This window comes from Narcine bancroftii, chromosome 3 (assembly GCF_036971445.1).
Source record: "Narcine bancroftii isolate sNarBan1 chromosome 3, sNarBan1.hap1, whole genome shotgun sequence".
NCBI lineage: Eukaryota > Metazoa > Chordata > Chondrichthyes > Torpediniformes > Narcinidae > Narcine > Narcine bancroftii.
The window spans coordinates 129,025,040-129,043,034 of NC_091471.1; the positions used below are offsets into that span (position 1 = coordinate 129,025,040).

At 36.6% G+C, this 17,995-nt stretch overlaps 1 protein-coding gene across 2 annotated transcripts in view; it reads right to left on the reverse strand.

The window, feature by feature from the left end:
* Positions 1 to 17,995, reverse strand: part of slit2 (slit homolog 2 (Drosophila)) — a 509,410-nt gene that overhangs the window by 473,197 nt on the left and 18,218 nt on the right. For both annotated transcript variants that reach the window (XM_069925076.1, XM_069925074.1), the window contains exon 4: positions 12,236 to 12,307. In XM_069925076.1, the coding sequence (XP_069781177.1) occupies positions 12,236 to 12,307 (72 nt within the window). The remainder of the gene's footprint in view (positions 1 to 12,235; positions 12,308 to 17,995) is intronic.

A 17,995-nucleotide genomic window follows, 5' to 3' on the forward strand; every position in this document is an offset into this window, starting at 1 on the left:
AATTTCCTGAGGAATCAAGGAAGATTTCTTCTTGAGCATACTGACCCAGTCATTTTCTGATAATTAGTCAACTAAATTATTGTTCTAAAAAAAATGGACTGTGTTTTCAACAAAGACAAGCAATGATTAGTTCTTCCATTACTCTTTATAGTGCAGATCTAATGACTCTCAGTGTGGGAGTCATAATCGGGACCACTGCAAGCTATTTAACTGAAGAGAGCATCATTGGTGAACCCATTGTGACACTGATGCTACCTCTGCATCTGCAATTAGCAATGGGAACTCTACGTCGGTTTCTCCTTGCCCTGCAGAGGTGGCATCTCTATATGACTGCAGCAATGACAGCACTAGTCTGGGTTATATTCTGAGACTTTATTAAAACTTTTGAATATGAATTATGGATGATTTACAATTTATGCATGTTGATGATATAGTTTATTTAACTATCCACACTATCTTATTGAATTGTATCAATTTTGCTTGTACAAGTTCCTTATTAAAATCAATAAAAATGTTTAAAAAAGAAAGAAAACTTTTCAACTTTTTGGACAAATTAACTGAGCCACTTCAAAGCCAGGCAGGTTTTTCTGGTTCCTGATGCTTGAACAAAAATTGAAACTCTGTCCTTTAGATGAGGAGGCAAATATCAAATGGGTTTGTCACCATACAATGCAAAACATTTTAAGTTAATTTTTCCCTTAATTCAAACAACACTTTCTGCAAGTCCTGTGTTCATCTTTAAACTTTTACTTATTTCTCTCAGGAATGCAACTTGTGTTCAAATGTGATTTGAATAATGTCAATGCTTTAAACATTTTATCCAGTCAGTTCACATGCACTACTTTGTATTGTAAAAACTGTTCTCTATTCTTAAAATGCAGCTCTATTGACTTGAATGTTTCTCCCTCGTCCAGGAAATGCAAGATCCCACCAAAGAAATGAGGCAAGAACCAGTGAAATTCACTGGCAATAAAATCTTTTTTTCCTTTTTTTTTTAAACTTAGACATACAGCATGGTAACAGGCCTTTTTGACCCACGAGTCCATGCTGCCCAATCAATCCCTGCCCGTTTTTGAAAGGTGGAGGAAACCGAAACACCTGAGGATAATTTACAAACTCCTTACAGACAGCGCCGGATTCGAACCTGGGTCACTGGCATGGTAATAGCGTTGTTGTGCCACCCAAAAGCAACAAAGTTCAAAACTCAGCAAGCAGCTCCTTCCTTAGACGGGGGGATCCTGAGGATAAATAGCATTTTCTTGCTGAATTTAGAGCTGTCATTAAGCACTCCACACACTACAGGAAGTATCACTTAATCTTCCCATCCTCATATTCATCATGCAGGTTGAGCTGATGTTGCTAACTTAGAACATTATAACAGGATTAGGCAGCTTTATTTTCTTTGGTTGGTTAACCAGGCCTCCAAACAGTCATCCATATGAAAAATTTTATGTTCACTTCATTTCCAATCCCTGCATAACCCTTTCTATCCACATCTTCCAATGTGATGGGTTCTACCCAGTCACCAGCCGAGAAGTTTAAAGACAGTGTAAAAAAAAAATCATTATTGTTCTCATTTAAACCATCATCTGTACATATGGCAATTATTTTCAGTACAATTACTGAATTGTCCCAGCCATGGCCCTGCCTGTAGTATGTAGACAGTTTTGGACCTTATAAAATGTCCACTGCGTTTTTCTTTTAGGATGAGAGTGGTGTTCAATTGGTTGAGCTAGTAGGTTGCCTCTGTACAACCCCAGCACTTGACAAGAATTAGGCCCATTTGCACACGCACATTGCCTGATGTCTTATTTACAATGTCACCAACTTCTTTAGGGGACCCCAAAACAAAAGCCAGTCTGCTCCTTTGAAGTTATTCAGCCTGGCAGACTGGGATAACACCATGAGCTGGCAGTCATTTAGACTAAAGAAAACAACACATTGTTCTATTCATATGCTAGCACTGAGAATCAAACAAACTAGTTCAAAACTTAAGGATTTTAACATAAGGGGGGGATAACATTATACATTTTCAGACTGAATGCACACAGAGGTATAATCCTTAGCGGGAACAGTGAAAAAAACTTTCAACGTTACAAAGTTTACAATGCCATCGCTCTCTCAGGTTTCCATGACAATTAAGAGTCCAGGTTGACACAGACAACTTACAAGGGCTTGTCAACAGCTGTCTCATGCAAGCAGAGCCAATATATTAAAATCCGCCTCACAGAACACAGTTAAAAATTTCCCTCCATTCTGACTAAATTATGCCCAAGTCTTCCTGCTGTTGGGAGGCCGGCAACAGCCATCACGGCAGCTCACGGGATGAGTAATGATTTTGATTTGACAAGGCGACAGTAACCGTAGCAACAATAACCTGTGAAGCCTACAAAGCCATTCTCATATTCAATGCAGTAGGGGCCAGAAAGAAAATGAACCACAGCACTATGGAATCTGACACGTCGGGTGTTATGCACTTTAATCATAGCTGGCATAATTAATTCCAGAGGATTTTCGATACAGTTACCTCTGCAGCTTCTGCTTTCGCAATAGGCTACAAAATCTACAATCCTATCAAAAGCCTGATTAAAAGGAAATATCAATTTCAGAAAATACTGAAAATTAGGTATTTGTCTTCTTCCAGTTCCAAATTGTCTTTGCCCATTTCACATGCTGTCAGCAGCAAAAAAAAGAAAAGCAATTAAAAATGCTTCTGTGAAACTGATTGACTTTTTTAACTGTATCTCTAAAATAATGTGACAATACCTTCTCGGTTATCTCACGCTTGGTGGCTTGCGATTGCACAATATTCCTCAGGCAACAGCAGTTGCCCTGTTATTTGCCCAAATCATAACACAACCCTCTTTCTCTCTTCCCCCCCGCCCCCCCACCTCCATCCCCACCACAACAACATGAATATGAATGGAATATAAAAGTTAGACTGCTCAATTGCCAACATTACCATCTATCCCCCTCTTGACATTTGTATTCTTGGGGTTCAGAGATGCTGGATCAGAACTAAAAACCCTTCTCCAGATGGTCAGCAAATGTCAAGGACGAACATTAGGAAACCTTTATTGCAAATTAAACCAAATACATTAGAGATCCAAAAATCCAGACTGCTGAGGGATTGGGTTGGTTCAGACTTGTGGAATTACCGGATTCCAGGACAGAACTTTTAAAATTCAAATTTAAGGAGGAATAAAGAAGAGATGAACTGGTAAATATTGGATACACATTCATTACCAAATACAGAATGAGCATCTGTAAAGAAAAATAAAGTCAACAGGCATAGTCGCTTGCTGCCACTGTGCATCTGTAGTGCCACACACACACACACACACACACACACACACACACACACACACACACATTCCCAATACAAATTAAGAAACCTAAAGACTATTACAACCAAGCCCAAAAAAAAATTGTAACAATAACATGGGCTTTCAGTATGTTGAATGATGACTCCTTTGAACTCCTGTTAGGTAAGCTTAGAAATTAGGGTCCAGAGATGATTAATTCTATGGGTGAAAAGATGGTCTGGCCCAGCTCTTTGCTTATGAACAGGCCCAACAATGTAATTCTGTCATCAGCAGAACAGAAAAACCAACAGCACACATCTTCTTGAGTCTAAAACTCATCATCACTCAGACATTCTGGATCCATGCCCAAGTAGGGACTAATCAGCTACACCTCATTTTTCTAATAGTGCATGGTACGGGGTGTACAGTGCACCATTCCATTGCAGGGTGAGAAAGTCACCAGAAGGAAGTCTATTCCATGACAAAACCATGGAAACCTCTTTTGTTCAATTCGGAAAGGCATTGCTTGTGACTATACAGAATTTCACAGGCCAAATGGACATTCTTGCTTTCAAAGACAGTAAAGAACAGATTAAAATAGTTGCCTTCGATTGTTTTTCTCCATTCACACCATCCTTGTCAAATTTAACATGCTCCGATTTTATTTTCATACACAGTACTTCTGATGCATTGAAAAATTGCTTAAAGAAACCTCTTCCAAAAACTTCTTGGCTTATTTATCCTATTTTCTTCCTCAAATTGAGAACACACTGACAGCTTATATCCCAAAATAAATAAATCCTCAGTGGATTTTAATCACAAGATAAAGGGACAGAAGTAAGCCATTCAGCCCATCGAGTCTGCTCCATTAGCAATGGCTATAGTTTCATTCAACTTCTGTCAAAGGAGTCAAATTTCAGAAGGTGCCACACAGTTTAGTGACAGATGCTTGCTCTACCTGACCTCAAGCAACACCGCAAATATTACTTATATAATAATTAATTTGCAAAAAATTGGAAATTTAGCAACAAAAAAAATTCAAAATAATCTCGCATCAGAACAAAAATTCTATCAATGCAGTATGAACGGGCTCTCATTCACCAGTGCACAATCTCCCCCCCCTCCCAAAATAGTGGTGGATGTGCTCGTTATAGGTGATCTCCTGTAAGTAAAGAAATACTTAAGATAGACTATGGGTGAAAGGGTTGAGAACCATCATCTTAGCAAATACTATGGACAGATTTCTATTCTACAGTTATCAGCACATTTCAGGTCAAATACTTGGTGCAATGTAACACTGCTGATCAGCAAGGAATGATCACTGAACTGTGGGCTAACAAACCAAATTAAACAATCATAATCTATTTACTTCAGATGAGCAGTTGGTAGACTGAACAATGTGCTTTCTAAGAGGCACTGCCGTTGATGAGGGTAGTATTGCTGTGATGAGAAATCAGACTACCGTGGTTAGTGCCAATCATAACTGCATTTGTGGAATAACAACCCTCACCATATCTTTGAAGGCTTAGAAGCTCACTGGTTCGATGTCTAATATGCTGTGCAAAGAATGGTAGTCTAGAAATTCACCCATAATCCTAACCCTCATTCATTCATAATCAATAGTACTAAATGTGTTAGTTGCATCATTACTTTGCATCCTGGAATGAATTTTGAAGGCAGTGCATTGTTGAAACAGCATGTTTGTTTTGCACCACTGCGTCCATTTACTCTTTTACCGCTTTCATGAAGCATTGTGTGAATTAGTCCACATAATGTTTATTAAGATGTTGTAAGCCCTTGAGTAGATGCAAGAATTTCACATTGTAATTTTGCATATGACAATAAACTCATCATCAATATGTGCAAAGATACAGTATCTTTAATTTTATTGACTGAGGGTAAATTTCAAGCCAGATATGTAAATATACCAAGTAGATGCCACAACATTTCAGAAACGTCAAAACCAAATACGATTGCACACAAACTAGCAGAAACTTGCGGAGGTCACCCACCCACCACTGAATGGAAGAATTAATCTCCACTAATTAGATAACAAACATTCAGGGGAAAAGGAATCAAAACTGTACAAGAGGTCTTTTCAGCTCTTAATTTTTTTCAGACAGCTTCCAAGCAGAATAGTTGTGATCCAACTGAGAACACAATTTCTAGTATCCAAGAAATATTTGAAATAGCATACTGACGTGGATTAGTAAACATTAAAGGATGACTATTTTCAATGTGTTTGTTTCATCCCCCAAAGACCTCATTCCATCTATCTGTGGCAGAGTTGCACACACATATGAACATGCATGCACCACACTCGGGCTCACACTTAATCTGGCACACACACACACACACACACACACACCTCTTGTTCAGAACAAACATCAAAAGAAATACAAAATCATTGCCCAGAACTCCCCAATTCCACTTGAATAAAGATTTAATCAGTTGTGGTCTTGTGTGGTTTGGCCTTAAGGTGTTTGGAAACATTCAATTAAATCACCACTGGGGCAAATAATCATGATGGAAAAATAACTTCCATTTCTATTTCTCCTTTACAGTGCAACATTGTAACTGTGAACGCGATGGGATCAACAGGGCTGCAACTCAAACAAATTACTTACCGATAAAGTAAATGAATACCTACTTCCAATACCAACAAATCAACAAACCAGCCAAGAGGTTAAACCCAATAATATAGACCTCTATTTAGCAAAATTGTTGGGCATGTTTACATTTATAAACCACAATGAAGAGAATCTTGCTTCTATTCTCTGCTCCAATCTGCACAATCCCGAGTACTCTGCGATGCGCAAGATGCAAAATTGTCATGTTATTTTGTTTAAATTTTTTTAAAGTTGCATAGATATCAAGACAGACGGCAATATTCTGATTTGATTGTAAAATATTACCCGCATTGTTGAAACAGCATGTTTGAACATTTCTCTTCTCAATGTGAAAGAGTGGCCATAATTCCCTCAATTCATATGGACATATATTTCATAGAACAAGGACAGGTACATGTGCTTAATTCCCTGAAAAGGTGATGAAGACGGCATAGGCCATACTCATAACTTGAAGTTACAAGTGGAATACAGTGAAGTGTTGTAGATTTGAAGATGGAGTTCCTTGACAAAATAATTATTATTATTATTTTTTTTTTTTTTTTTTTTAAACATATTTCTCCTGATCAGTGAGACTTATCTAAAAATGTGTCAATTTAAATTCAGGACATCTACTTCCAGGAAGTAATGCCACAGTTTACATGGACGTGCAAAACTGAAGTTTAAGCAGATATGCATCAAACTAACCTGAGCATTACTCCCATCAAATGCATTATTGAAATATTTCAGACTGTGGTGATATCAAAAACCAGTCTCCTCTTAACTTTCTGTCAATGTGGAAGTGGAACAGCATCCAAAATAAGGTGGATCAGCAGAGACAAGCAAACAAATCCATCAGCCAATATTGAGCAATGTAATTTAAATTACAGAACATTACAGTACAGGCCCTTTGGCTGCCAATGAGATACTGACCCATATAAATGTACACCACAACAATCTAATTGTTCCCTACATCACATCCATAACCTTCTAATTTTCCTACATCCATATGCCTATCTAAGATTCTTTTAGATGTCCCTTTCAAACAAAATTTCATAAAATATACCGCATGACAATCAATTATCAGTAATTTACATCCAACTTACAATGGGACAACTAAAGATGGTGGTGTTCCCATGAGCTTGAAGCCCTTATACTTCTAGGTAGGGAAGGCTGTGGGTTTGCATCATGCTATTTAGGTATCCGAGGTGAGCAAGTGCAGTGAATTCTGTGGATGGGTTCTGTTTGCCATTTAGAGCCTAATCTATGTTTCAGGGGTATTTTTATGAAGAAATTAAATAACTCTCTAGAGACTGGAACAGAGTGCCACAAAATGCTAATCATTCTTGGCATGCAGAATACAACCTGTATAAACATTACCAGACACTTTGATGGACATGTTTCCTTAAAAGAAAATACATTACAATTCATGTTGCATTATCTACATTTTCTTTGGCACTGGTAGTAGCTGCCTGCAAAGCATTTCAAATATTCTTCAAATGGTTTTATTTTCCACAGCATTTCACACCACAGCAGCTATTCAAGTTGTTGATTATGAACGTTATTAAAATTTGCAATGCCACTTAAGCTGCTCAATTAAAATCCATTAAAGGAAGGTTAAAGAGGAGAGCATAGAAAAGATGAAACACAGACTCAGGCACACTCAGAGTAAGCCTGTATCATTGAAAAAGAAAGTATTCAACACAGACACATTTATAGTCTGTTCAGCATAACCACCCCAGGCAAGAGAAATTTAATATTCCAATTTCCTTCTCATTTTTACATTGAATTCCTTCATTTCCCCCACAGCAGTAAAATCTCTGATGTTGTAGAATTATAAGGGCTAACATTAACAGACTTAACCCCCCCCCCCCCCACCCCCCACCCCATACAATTGTTTGATGGCCTTCTCCTCTGGCAGTTTGATGGAGTTTTATAATGGATGGTCAATCCACTACTGTCTGTTTCCTGCCATCATTTTAAATTAAAATCAATTCTAGGGATGCTATACAGCCAACAAGCTTTTATTCAGCGAAGTCCTGACATAGTACTGAAAGATGTAGGGCAGCCGCGTGGCTCCAGGATTTGAGCTGGAGATAGAACAGCAGACACAAGCCCGATTCTCCAGCCTCTCAACCCAGATGGCAGTCAGACTGACCATGTCATTAGATAAAGACGTTATCTTTACAACGCCACACAAACTGTTTACTCCATTCAGCCCAGCTCTCTAGGTCAATGGAAAGCATCCCATGCAGACAGGGTGGGCCCAGTTTGCAGTCCATGTCAAGGCAGCTTATCTCAACTGATGCAAGAATAAGAGGGTACAGGAAAGCACAAAGTCTAATGCTTTTCAGTTGCTGAATCACAAGTGTGTGGATGGTGATTCACAGCAAATTGGTGATGATGTCCACAGACAAAACAGATTACCATTCGGTATCAGAAAATGGCTTCTCTGTCACAATAACAAATGCTGCTGAGCACTTGCTGAACTATTTGCTGGAACTTTTAGAGGCAATAATGATTATATCAAGAATAGTCAACTGCTCTCTCAGGGCAACTAAACTGATGTTTATCACTTGCAAAACCAAAGGCAGCTCAGTCCAAGTTTATTGTGTCCATTTGTTGATAAGCCGGGAGGGTTTCATTCCCAACTCCACTTTCCAACAAGTTCCAAAGCACAGAAGGAAGAAGGTAGGGCAGAGGCATCAGATTTCCCATGAAGATCCTTCATGAATTTGAAGTAAATATGCTACCGACAATGCCACCGAAACATCAAATGAGATTTTAATGCAGCATCTTATTAGCATGTGGTAGTAAAAGTGAACCCGATCCCTCAATCTGCAGGTCCAGAACTGTGAGGCACAACATTAAAGTGATTGGTAGAAGAATTGAAGGGGAAGTGTGGATTTTTATGTTCTGGATACTAGAGGTCTTAAACTTACTACCTGAAAACAGTATAGGGGCAGAAAACCTAACTACTTTAAACGATATAGTGTATTTGAAGATCTGTCACTTCCAATGCTATGGACTTTGTTTTAGAAGCAGGATTATGCTGGATGCTACTTTTATAACTAGGATGTTATAGTAGGCTAAACGACCACCTGCTGACTTATGAATTTTCTTTGAGGATTATCCTGGGGTTTGGACAATTACAAAACAAGAAGAGTTTTTTTTTCTCCCAAGCTTCTTCATTTTAGCTGAATCCAAGTGATTGCTAAAGGTTTCACAGGACTCAGATTCACCAGGAATTTAGTCACACCATAATCTGAGCTCTCCCATGGGAATAGAGGTGAGTGATCAAGGAGCAGAATCTAATTGCTTTGATATTAGCAATACATTGCAGCACTCCACAGTAAAATATTATGCTAATACATAACTGGCTGTAAATATACATATTAAACAGTAATACTTTAAAAATAATCATCTAACCTTGAAAATGAAATGAAATAATCCTGAGTTAAACCATCATAATTGAAAACAAAATTAAATCCATAAAACTATCATTTTGATTCATACAAGTTACCAAATTGGTAATTTTCTTTAAAAAGGGGTTTCTTTCAAAAAAGACTTTAGTCAGAAACCCAGCTAAAACATTTAGCTAGAGAATGCAACAAGTCAAGGCATTTGAAATACCAATCAAAATATTAATTATTTTACAGCCAGGCAGCACATTATTTTGTTTATATCAATAATGCTTTCAAAGTACAGGTATTTCAAAATAGTATCTATAATGCTTTGTTAATCTTGCATCTGAAAGTAGCAATGAATCTTCAGTCCACGGCTAAAAGATTTTTCCATACTCTAGTTAAAGCAATAGTCAGAAGCCTTCAGATGTGAACCTGGACATTTGCAAAAAAAAACCAGTGGAACAATTAATGTATTTACAGATTTTTAAACAAAATAATGGAAAATACTTGCAATTAATTAGTGCTCTCTTGTATTGAAAAATAGTTCATGAATTTGTTTTTCTTTTGTTATTGTGTGGCCATGCCCAGCAGTAATAGTTTTTTTTTTCCCTACATTCTCTCATGGCTGGCCATTAGATACATTACAAATCAACTCATATTGGCTAGAGAAGGAATGTTAGTCAAAAGAATGAGTGATTCCACTGGTCTTTTGTAAAATGTACCACAGGGTCTATAATTTCCTATTTTCCAGCCAAAGAGTACAACATTACCTATGGTGGAAACTAACTTCAACAATACATTAACTTAATTGGTTACCATCAACACCAAATGTCACACAAACCCTAAACTTGTTAACCCAAATCAAAAAAGCTATAAATATCACATTCAAATACAAAATAAAATTCTAATGTGGCATCTTATTCATCAAGCACTGGGATTATATGCAAAGGATGGAAAGTGGGATATTGCGTCATGACACCTTGTTGATTCTTGGACTGCATTACTTTAAAGATCTCAGAGTGCTGACAAGCTGCTCCTCGATTTTATGTCCAAGCACAATGAATGGCAATCTCCACAGACCTGATGCTCAAAATTTCTATTTGTTTGTTTTATTCTAAAATATTCTCAATGTTAGGGACAGAAAAGCTAGGGAAATGTTAGGGAAAGCTCCATTGGTACTAACAAGTATGGATGATTCAGCGTTACAGATATCTAATAGTTTGAAAGTGAGATTCATCAAATGAAATCATGTTGATTTAATTCAGATTAATCATGAACGAGGAGCAGAAATTATATAACCCCCAGACCTCTATGATTACTTAAAGTGGTATGTGCTTGGAAAGAAAAAGGATTCTCATCCTTTTACTATAGGGATAGTAATCCCTACACCATCAGTGCTCTGTGATTAGTAAGGGATTGCTTAAGGTGGGATGTGAGTGGGAAGGGAAGGTTGAGAATCACGGCTCTAGGCCCAATTGTTACTGAAATATTTTGCTTGAGAAAAATTGTCATTAGCCCATTTCCTTTGGAGTTATGAAACAATGCACATAACAAGTCAATGAGGTACAATTAAAACAGTGGTTTTCAAACTTTTTCTTTCCACTCACATACACCTTAAGCAATCCCTTACTAATCACAAAGCATCACTGGTCTAGGCACTGCTCGCTTAAGGAGTTTAGAGAACAGAGACTCCAGTGTAGCAGACCAAAGACACTAATAGATTGAATGCAGAAAGCATACTAACAAGCCAACAGTTTTGATTGCTGTTTGCCACTGGGAATTAATACTTTCTGGTGTGACAAGGAAGGGGGGAAATAAAATTGAAGTACAGAGGAATAAGAACAACTTATTGTTCTGACTCAGTCTTGCTGTAATCATTTGTAGCTGAAGCTTCATCTTAAAGTAATTCCCAAAATAATTGCAAAGCTACAAGTGCACAATTAATGTCATTTACACTAATCTTAAAGATAATATTAGTTTATAATAGCCTAAAGGAATCACTATATATAGAAATATAATCACTCTTGGATATTAATCTTATAACAATATGCACCTAATATTGTATTTCCCTTTCAAGAAATTCCATCTGTAAAAAATGAAAAAAAAAAAACAAAAAAAAAACAAAAGTGGTCAAGTCTTCAAACTTCATTTTGAATGTCAGTGAAGATACATCTGCAACCAGTCTCTCTTCGCAGGAGAATCCACTTACCCATTAAAATCAAAGGAGACCTTTGGTCATATGTCATATTCAAATCAAAGTAACATGCTTTAACAGCTAGACAATAGCAGACTTATTTCACATTTTCAACTCACATTGGTACATTAATCAACTTGCAAATTTCAAGGATTTCTTAGGATTTCCATCATGAAAATGAAACGGAAGGAAAATTGATCCATTATGCATGAAAAGTTCCAAGTGAACTGCAACAATTTGAAACCATTCCAGACATGACCTTCATCCTCCACCTTTCTGAAGCACTTGCTTCTCAATGACTTCAAAATGAACTGTTTTCCTTCTAAATTACCATCATGACTGCATCTGCCTGCTTCAAAGTGCCCGAGGATACCTCAGAACCAAGCCTTAACGTTGATTTATGATTTGTAAGAAAACATGAAGCAAATTACAACTATTCAATTACCCTGGAAGTTCTCATGAAAACAATTATACCTGTAAGGGCCTTAGAAAAATTGTGACAATTAAGCAAAACTAAATACCATTTTCAGACAGTTGAATTAACAAATATCTGTAATTATATGTCCATTTATTGTGTTAGGCAGTGTGAGCTGCAAGTCACCAGGAATTACATTGTGTTGCCGATGTAGTGCAAGTCATTCAGGAATAGGCACACGTCACAGAAATCATCCAGGTGTCTTTTGTTTTCAAATTTGAGAGGGTTAAGGAAACTTGACTACTCACAGTCTGTAGAGTTTTGGAGTTCCCAGGAAAAGCAGCTCAGGCAAAACCTGCAGATTGTTTCTGTTCAGGCGGCTGGTGAATGTGAAAAGAAAAATAGCAGTGAGGTATATGTCAATATTACAAAAATAAGCCCACAAGCCTTCAATCTACCATCGAACAAAAATAAAACTCGCATTCTTCAGTACCTCATCTATCCTTCATTTCAGAATCCATATGGCAATAGCTAACTTTATTAATTCCACAAGAGAACAGTTGGGAGTTGGAGTCACAACACTTCCCCATTTTTCCGGCCAGTATTTATCCATCAACAAGCATAATCGTCTCTATTGCAACAACACTTATGTCAGCTTATTGGAGACAAACTGGATGTCATATTTGAAAAGTAACTGTCAACCAAAAATGTGCCAAAGTACTTCATTTTTAAGAATCACTTTTGGACATTGAGAAGTTCATTAAATGATTCATGTAAATGCACATTTTCTTTTTAAACCATACAGAATTTATATTGGTCTTCTTTTGAGATCAAAAAGCATTGAATGACAATTCAAGAAAAAGTGATATTGCTTTTTTAAAATTCTTATGGTGTACTCACAGGCATGCCAGGAGTTCCACTGTCTCAGTTTTACATAATAAGAACATTGTGTCTGCTTTTAATATTCTTCATATGGTGCCTGTCAAAGGGTAGCCTTGTGTGTTTATGAAAAGGTCTGAACTCCAATGGACTCAGGTGTTACATATGCATCAAATGGAAAATGTGTTACATATTTGGCTGGAGTATTGATAACAACTTGTCAATTCCATAAGGTGGTCACACATCATTTACCCAGGACATTACAGAATTTTAAAATGTTCCCTGTGGGCACACAGGTAGGTAAATTAGAAATCTGCAGCCTGTCGAGAGGGGATGACACAGAGTTAATGAGAAAATTAAATTTAAAAACTTTCATAGTGCCCCATTGGCAAACTGAAGCTTATTGTTTTTAACCAGCTTGATAACTTTACGTTATTGATCAAAAATCAACTGACCCATTCCTTGTTGCAAAATTGTGATTTGCCTGTTCTCAGCCAATATTCCTGACTGTTAAAACTTCGTAAACACATTTTTCATCCCTCCAGTTTCAAGACAGCCTTTTTATCCCAAATGGGATGTTTTCTCTAACCTCTCCTACTCATGGCAAGATCCCTCAGCAGGAAGATGACTGCGTTCACATATTTTCAGTGACCTTACAGTGATTGACACCAAACTTTGCCAATGATGTGCACTAAGCGCACGTCAGACTCCTTTCGAGTCTTCTAATGTTCCTGTCACAATGCACCCATGGTACCAACAATGACTGCCATCCTATCCCAGCTGTACACTGGTCAAAGTCAGAATTAAATTTGGTTGTGATGTTCTTCTGCAGCCAAGCAGTGTGACAAGGCTCACTGTCTTGATAATCAATCAGCAAACTAACACCTCTGAATCAAAATTTATTGTCATGAATCTGTGTTACATTCTAGATCAGCAGCAATGGTGATAATCAAAGACAACGGTATTTTCAAATGTAATATTTTTTATTATTAATCTTTAATAACAGTGTGTGTGTTATAAACCAAAACCATTACAGTTCAGGTATAATTCTGCAGATTATTTTAACATCAGTCTCAGAAAGCTTTTGTGTTAAAACTTGGTCTTTACTGCTGTTCAAAAGTATTTATGGAGTGAGAGGCATCAGATTTCTTTAAAATGTTGCTCAAAAGCAATAATAAGGTATTTTGAAGCATCAAGTCATCAGACCTTTTTATTCACTCAAATTTCTTTTGTAGTTTTCAGAGCAATGTTTCTTCATATGAACAATTTTCTCTCTTGCATGGAGATTTTGGAATCTGCCTTTCTCGTAATGAATCTGTCCTCATTTCCAAAGAGGCAGTGAAGTGGCTATTTTCTTCCAGGATGATTACCATCTAAAATGGTTATATTTCAAATGCAAGATCAATTTTTCCTTCTTAATTAAAAGTGACAATTTCTATGGACACTATGAGGCTGCCCTCTATCTTAAAGAGACAGAAGTTGTCTTCCTTCTTCAAAAGCCACTTTGACTAGGAGTAACATGCAACAGTACCTTCCTGGTTACTGTATTTTCAATCCTGTCTTCCATAGGACGGTCAACTTCATTCTAATTTGAAGGCGTCCCAGTTTTCAGAAATATCTTCTCTCAAAAAAATATTTAATATGTGACATGACCTCACCACTGAATATATATCTTGTGTGATAACGCCTCAAACCGTGCATCTTGGCACCTCACAGTTCGGCGGGCAGCAACCTCCTTTGAAGAAGACCGCAGAGCCCACCTCACTGACAAAAGGCAAAGGAGGAAAAACCCAACACCCAACCCCAACCAACCAATTTTCCCCTGCAGCCGCTGCAACCGTGTCTGCCTGTCCCGCTGACTTGTCAGCCACAAACGAGCCTGCAGCTGACGTGGACTTTTACCCCCTCCATAAATCTTCGTCCGCGAAGCCAAGCCAAAGAGAGAGAAATATATTTCATACACACACATTCACACACACACACACATATATATATATATATATACACACATACATATACACACACACACACACATAAACATATATACACATAAAGATATAAACATATATATACACACATATACATACATTCATTCGCTCGCTCGCTCGCACGCACGCACGCACGCACATATATAAATATATACACACACGCACATACACACATATATACACACGCACATACACACACGCGCGCACACACACACACACATGCACATATATATATAAATATATATACACACGCACATATATATATAAATATATATACACACGCACATATATATATAAATATATATATACACACGCACATATATATATAAATATATATATACACACGCACATATATATATAAATATATATACACACGCACATATATATATAAATATATATACACACGCACATATATATATAAATATATACACACGCACATATATATATAAATATATACACACGCACATATATATATAAATATATATACACACGCACATATATATATAAATATATATACACACGCACATATATATATAAATATATATACACACGCACATATATATATAAATATATATACACACGCACATATATATATAAATATATATACACACGCACATATATATATAAATATATATACACACGCACATATATATATAAATATATATACACACGCACATATATATATAAATATATATACACACGCACATATATATATAAATATATATACACACGCACATATATATATAAATATATATACACACGCACATATATATATAAATATATATACACACGCACATATATATATAAATATATATACACACGCACATATATATATAAATATATATACACACGCACATATATATATAAATATATATACACACGCACATATATATATAAATATATATACACACGCACATATATATATAAATATATATACACACGCACATATATATAAATATATATACACACGCACATATATATAAATATATATACACACGCACATATATATATAAATATATATACACACGCACATATATATATAAATATATATACACACGCACATATATATATATAAATATATATACACACGCACATACACACACACATACATACACACACATACACACATACACACACACATACACATACATGCACATATATATATATACACACACGCACATATATATATATATATAAATATATATACACACACACATACATACACACACACACACATTTATTTATATACACACACATATATACATACACATATATACACACACACACATATATATATATATATAAATTACTCATAACACAATTCCATCACACCTGTCATGAAATTTGTTTTTTTTTTGCGGCAGCATTACAGGTGCAAAGTTGCTATAATTTATTTATTTTTAAATAAATAAATTAGTGCTAAAGAGAGTGAGGTAGTGTCTGTGGTTCATTGCCGATTCACAAATTTAATGGTGGACGGGGAAGAAGCTGTTTCTGTGCTGTTGCTGGTAAATTCTTAGCACTCCATGAAGTGCATCTGAAAAAGAGTCAGTGCCTTGAGGAAAGGAGAAGAAAAAATGCTGAGGAGCAGAAGGAAATCTGGAATTAGAGAGTGAAGAATAAATCTCAACTTTTAAAGTAAAGGGCTCTAAAGTCTTAACATCAGACAAATGACAACTACTGCTTTTATGAAATACAGTGCAAGCATTGAAGGCTGATAATATTAAGAGTGGTCAAAGGGAAGGGGCAATAAGACAGTGTGCCTAACATTTGGACACATCCGCTCAAATGGGCTTCTCGCTTCAGGAGAAAGTGGAAGGACCAACATCCAGCAAACATTGTCACAAAGGACCAGTGCAAAACAGATGTGGGAAAAACAAACAGCAGTCTGCCATCTGAATTTCTAAAGCACTGCTCCATGCAAACAAGCTCCATTCCTCAATTCAATTTATTGCCATAAAAAGGTCAGGCAGAATCCAACCCAAAGCAAAGGAGAGACACTGGGAACTCTGCAATATTAGCAGTTTCTTCATGGGCAGGAATAAACTGCGTTAGCAACAGGCAAGGAAAAAAGAAAACCTTTCACTGTGACATTTAAGCATTAAGCACCAAGCTAACACATTATGCTCATTGAAAGACAATTTATATAAATGTGTGGCGTGGATCCAAAATGGCCATAGAACTGTTAACATTCTAATTATTTATTAACATTCTGCTAATCCCCTCTAAAGCTCTGCCTTTAATTGCAATAGGATGCATTCTTTAAACAAAAGGGACAAAGGGGGGTGGTGTATGATTTTATTTCCTCCGTATGAATGGCTAGGCATGACATGCTCCTGTCACAAATCACCTGCGGAACCAACATCCATCCTCATTTGGAGTTCAATCCCAAATTTCACAAATATCAAGAACAATCTTGTGAACTATACTGAATGAAATTGTTAATATGTTTGTTTTTGCTTAGAGTACTACTGTACCTTGTAATTGCTTAACCTGTCCCTGGAGATCAGTGCTGCCGTACCCAATGTGACATCAGAAAATTATAAATCAGAATACAAAGTCATCTCAGCTTTATATTACGAGTAGTGAATGGGAGTTTCTTCCGCTACATGCCTATTGAGGCTCGGACACTGAAGGTGGTTAAAGAGGACGTGGTTACATTTTGAAAGATCAGGGAATTTGGGAGCCCTGTGGAAGTGGTACAGAAGAGATCAGGCTTGGAACAGGTCAGCCAAAATAATGGTAGGGCAGGCTTGAGGAATTAGGTGGCCCACTCCCTGCTCCTATTTTCTTTTTGTTGTTCTTGCATGGGTCTAATGAGAAAATATTGAAATCTTTTCATAATGTAAACATTTTGTGGCACGTTGCTCCCCTCTCACAGATGGTGATGTACATTTGCCATCATATCTTATTGAGGATTGTAGTTTTGCATTCCATAAAATGCCAAGGTGCTACCAATATACTTTCTTACTTAGAATCTAGTTTGAGAAAAGAAATAATGTTCTTTATATTGCATGATTCATAGTCTCAAGAAATGCTTGAGCAGTAGTGAAAATATAATGGCAAGCTCCTGTTTTATCAATATCTGATTACACTGGAAAACAAAGATTTTGCTTCCTGAACACTTTTGAGAGTATTTTACAGATTTTGGACTGATCACATTCATCACCTTGAAATTTTCCCATCATATACCACTTCATT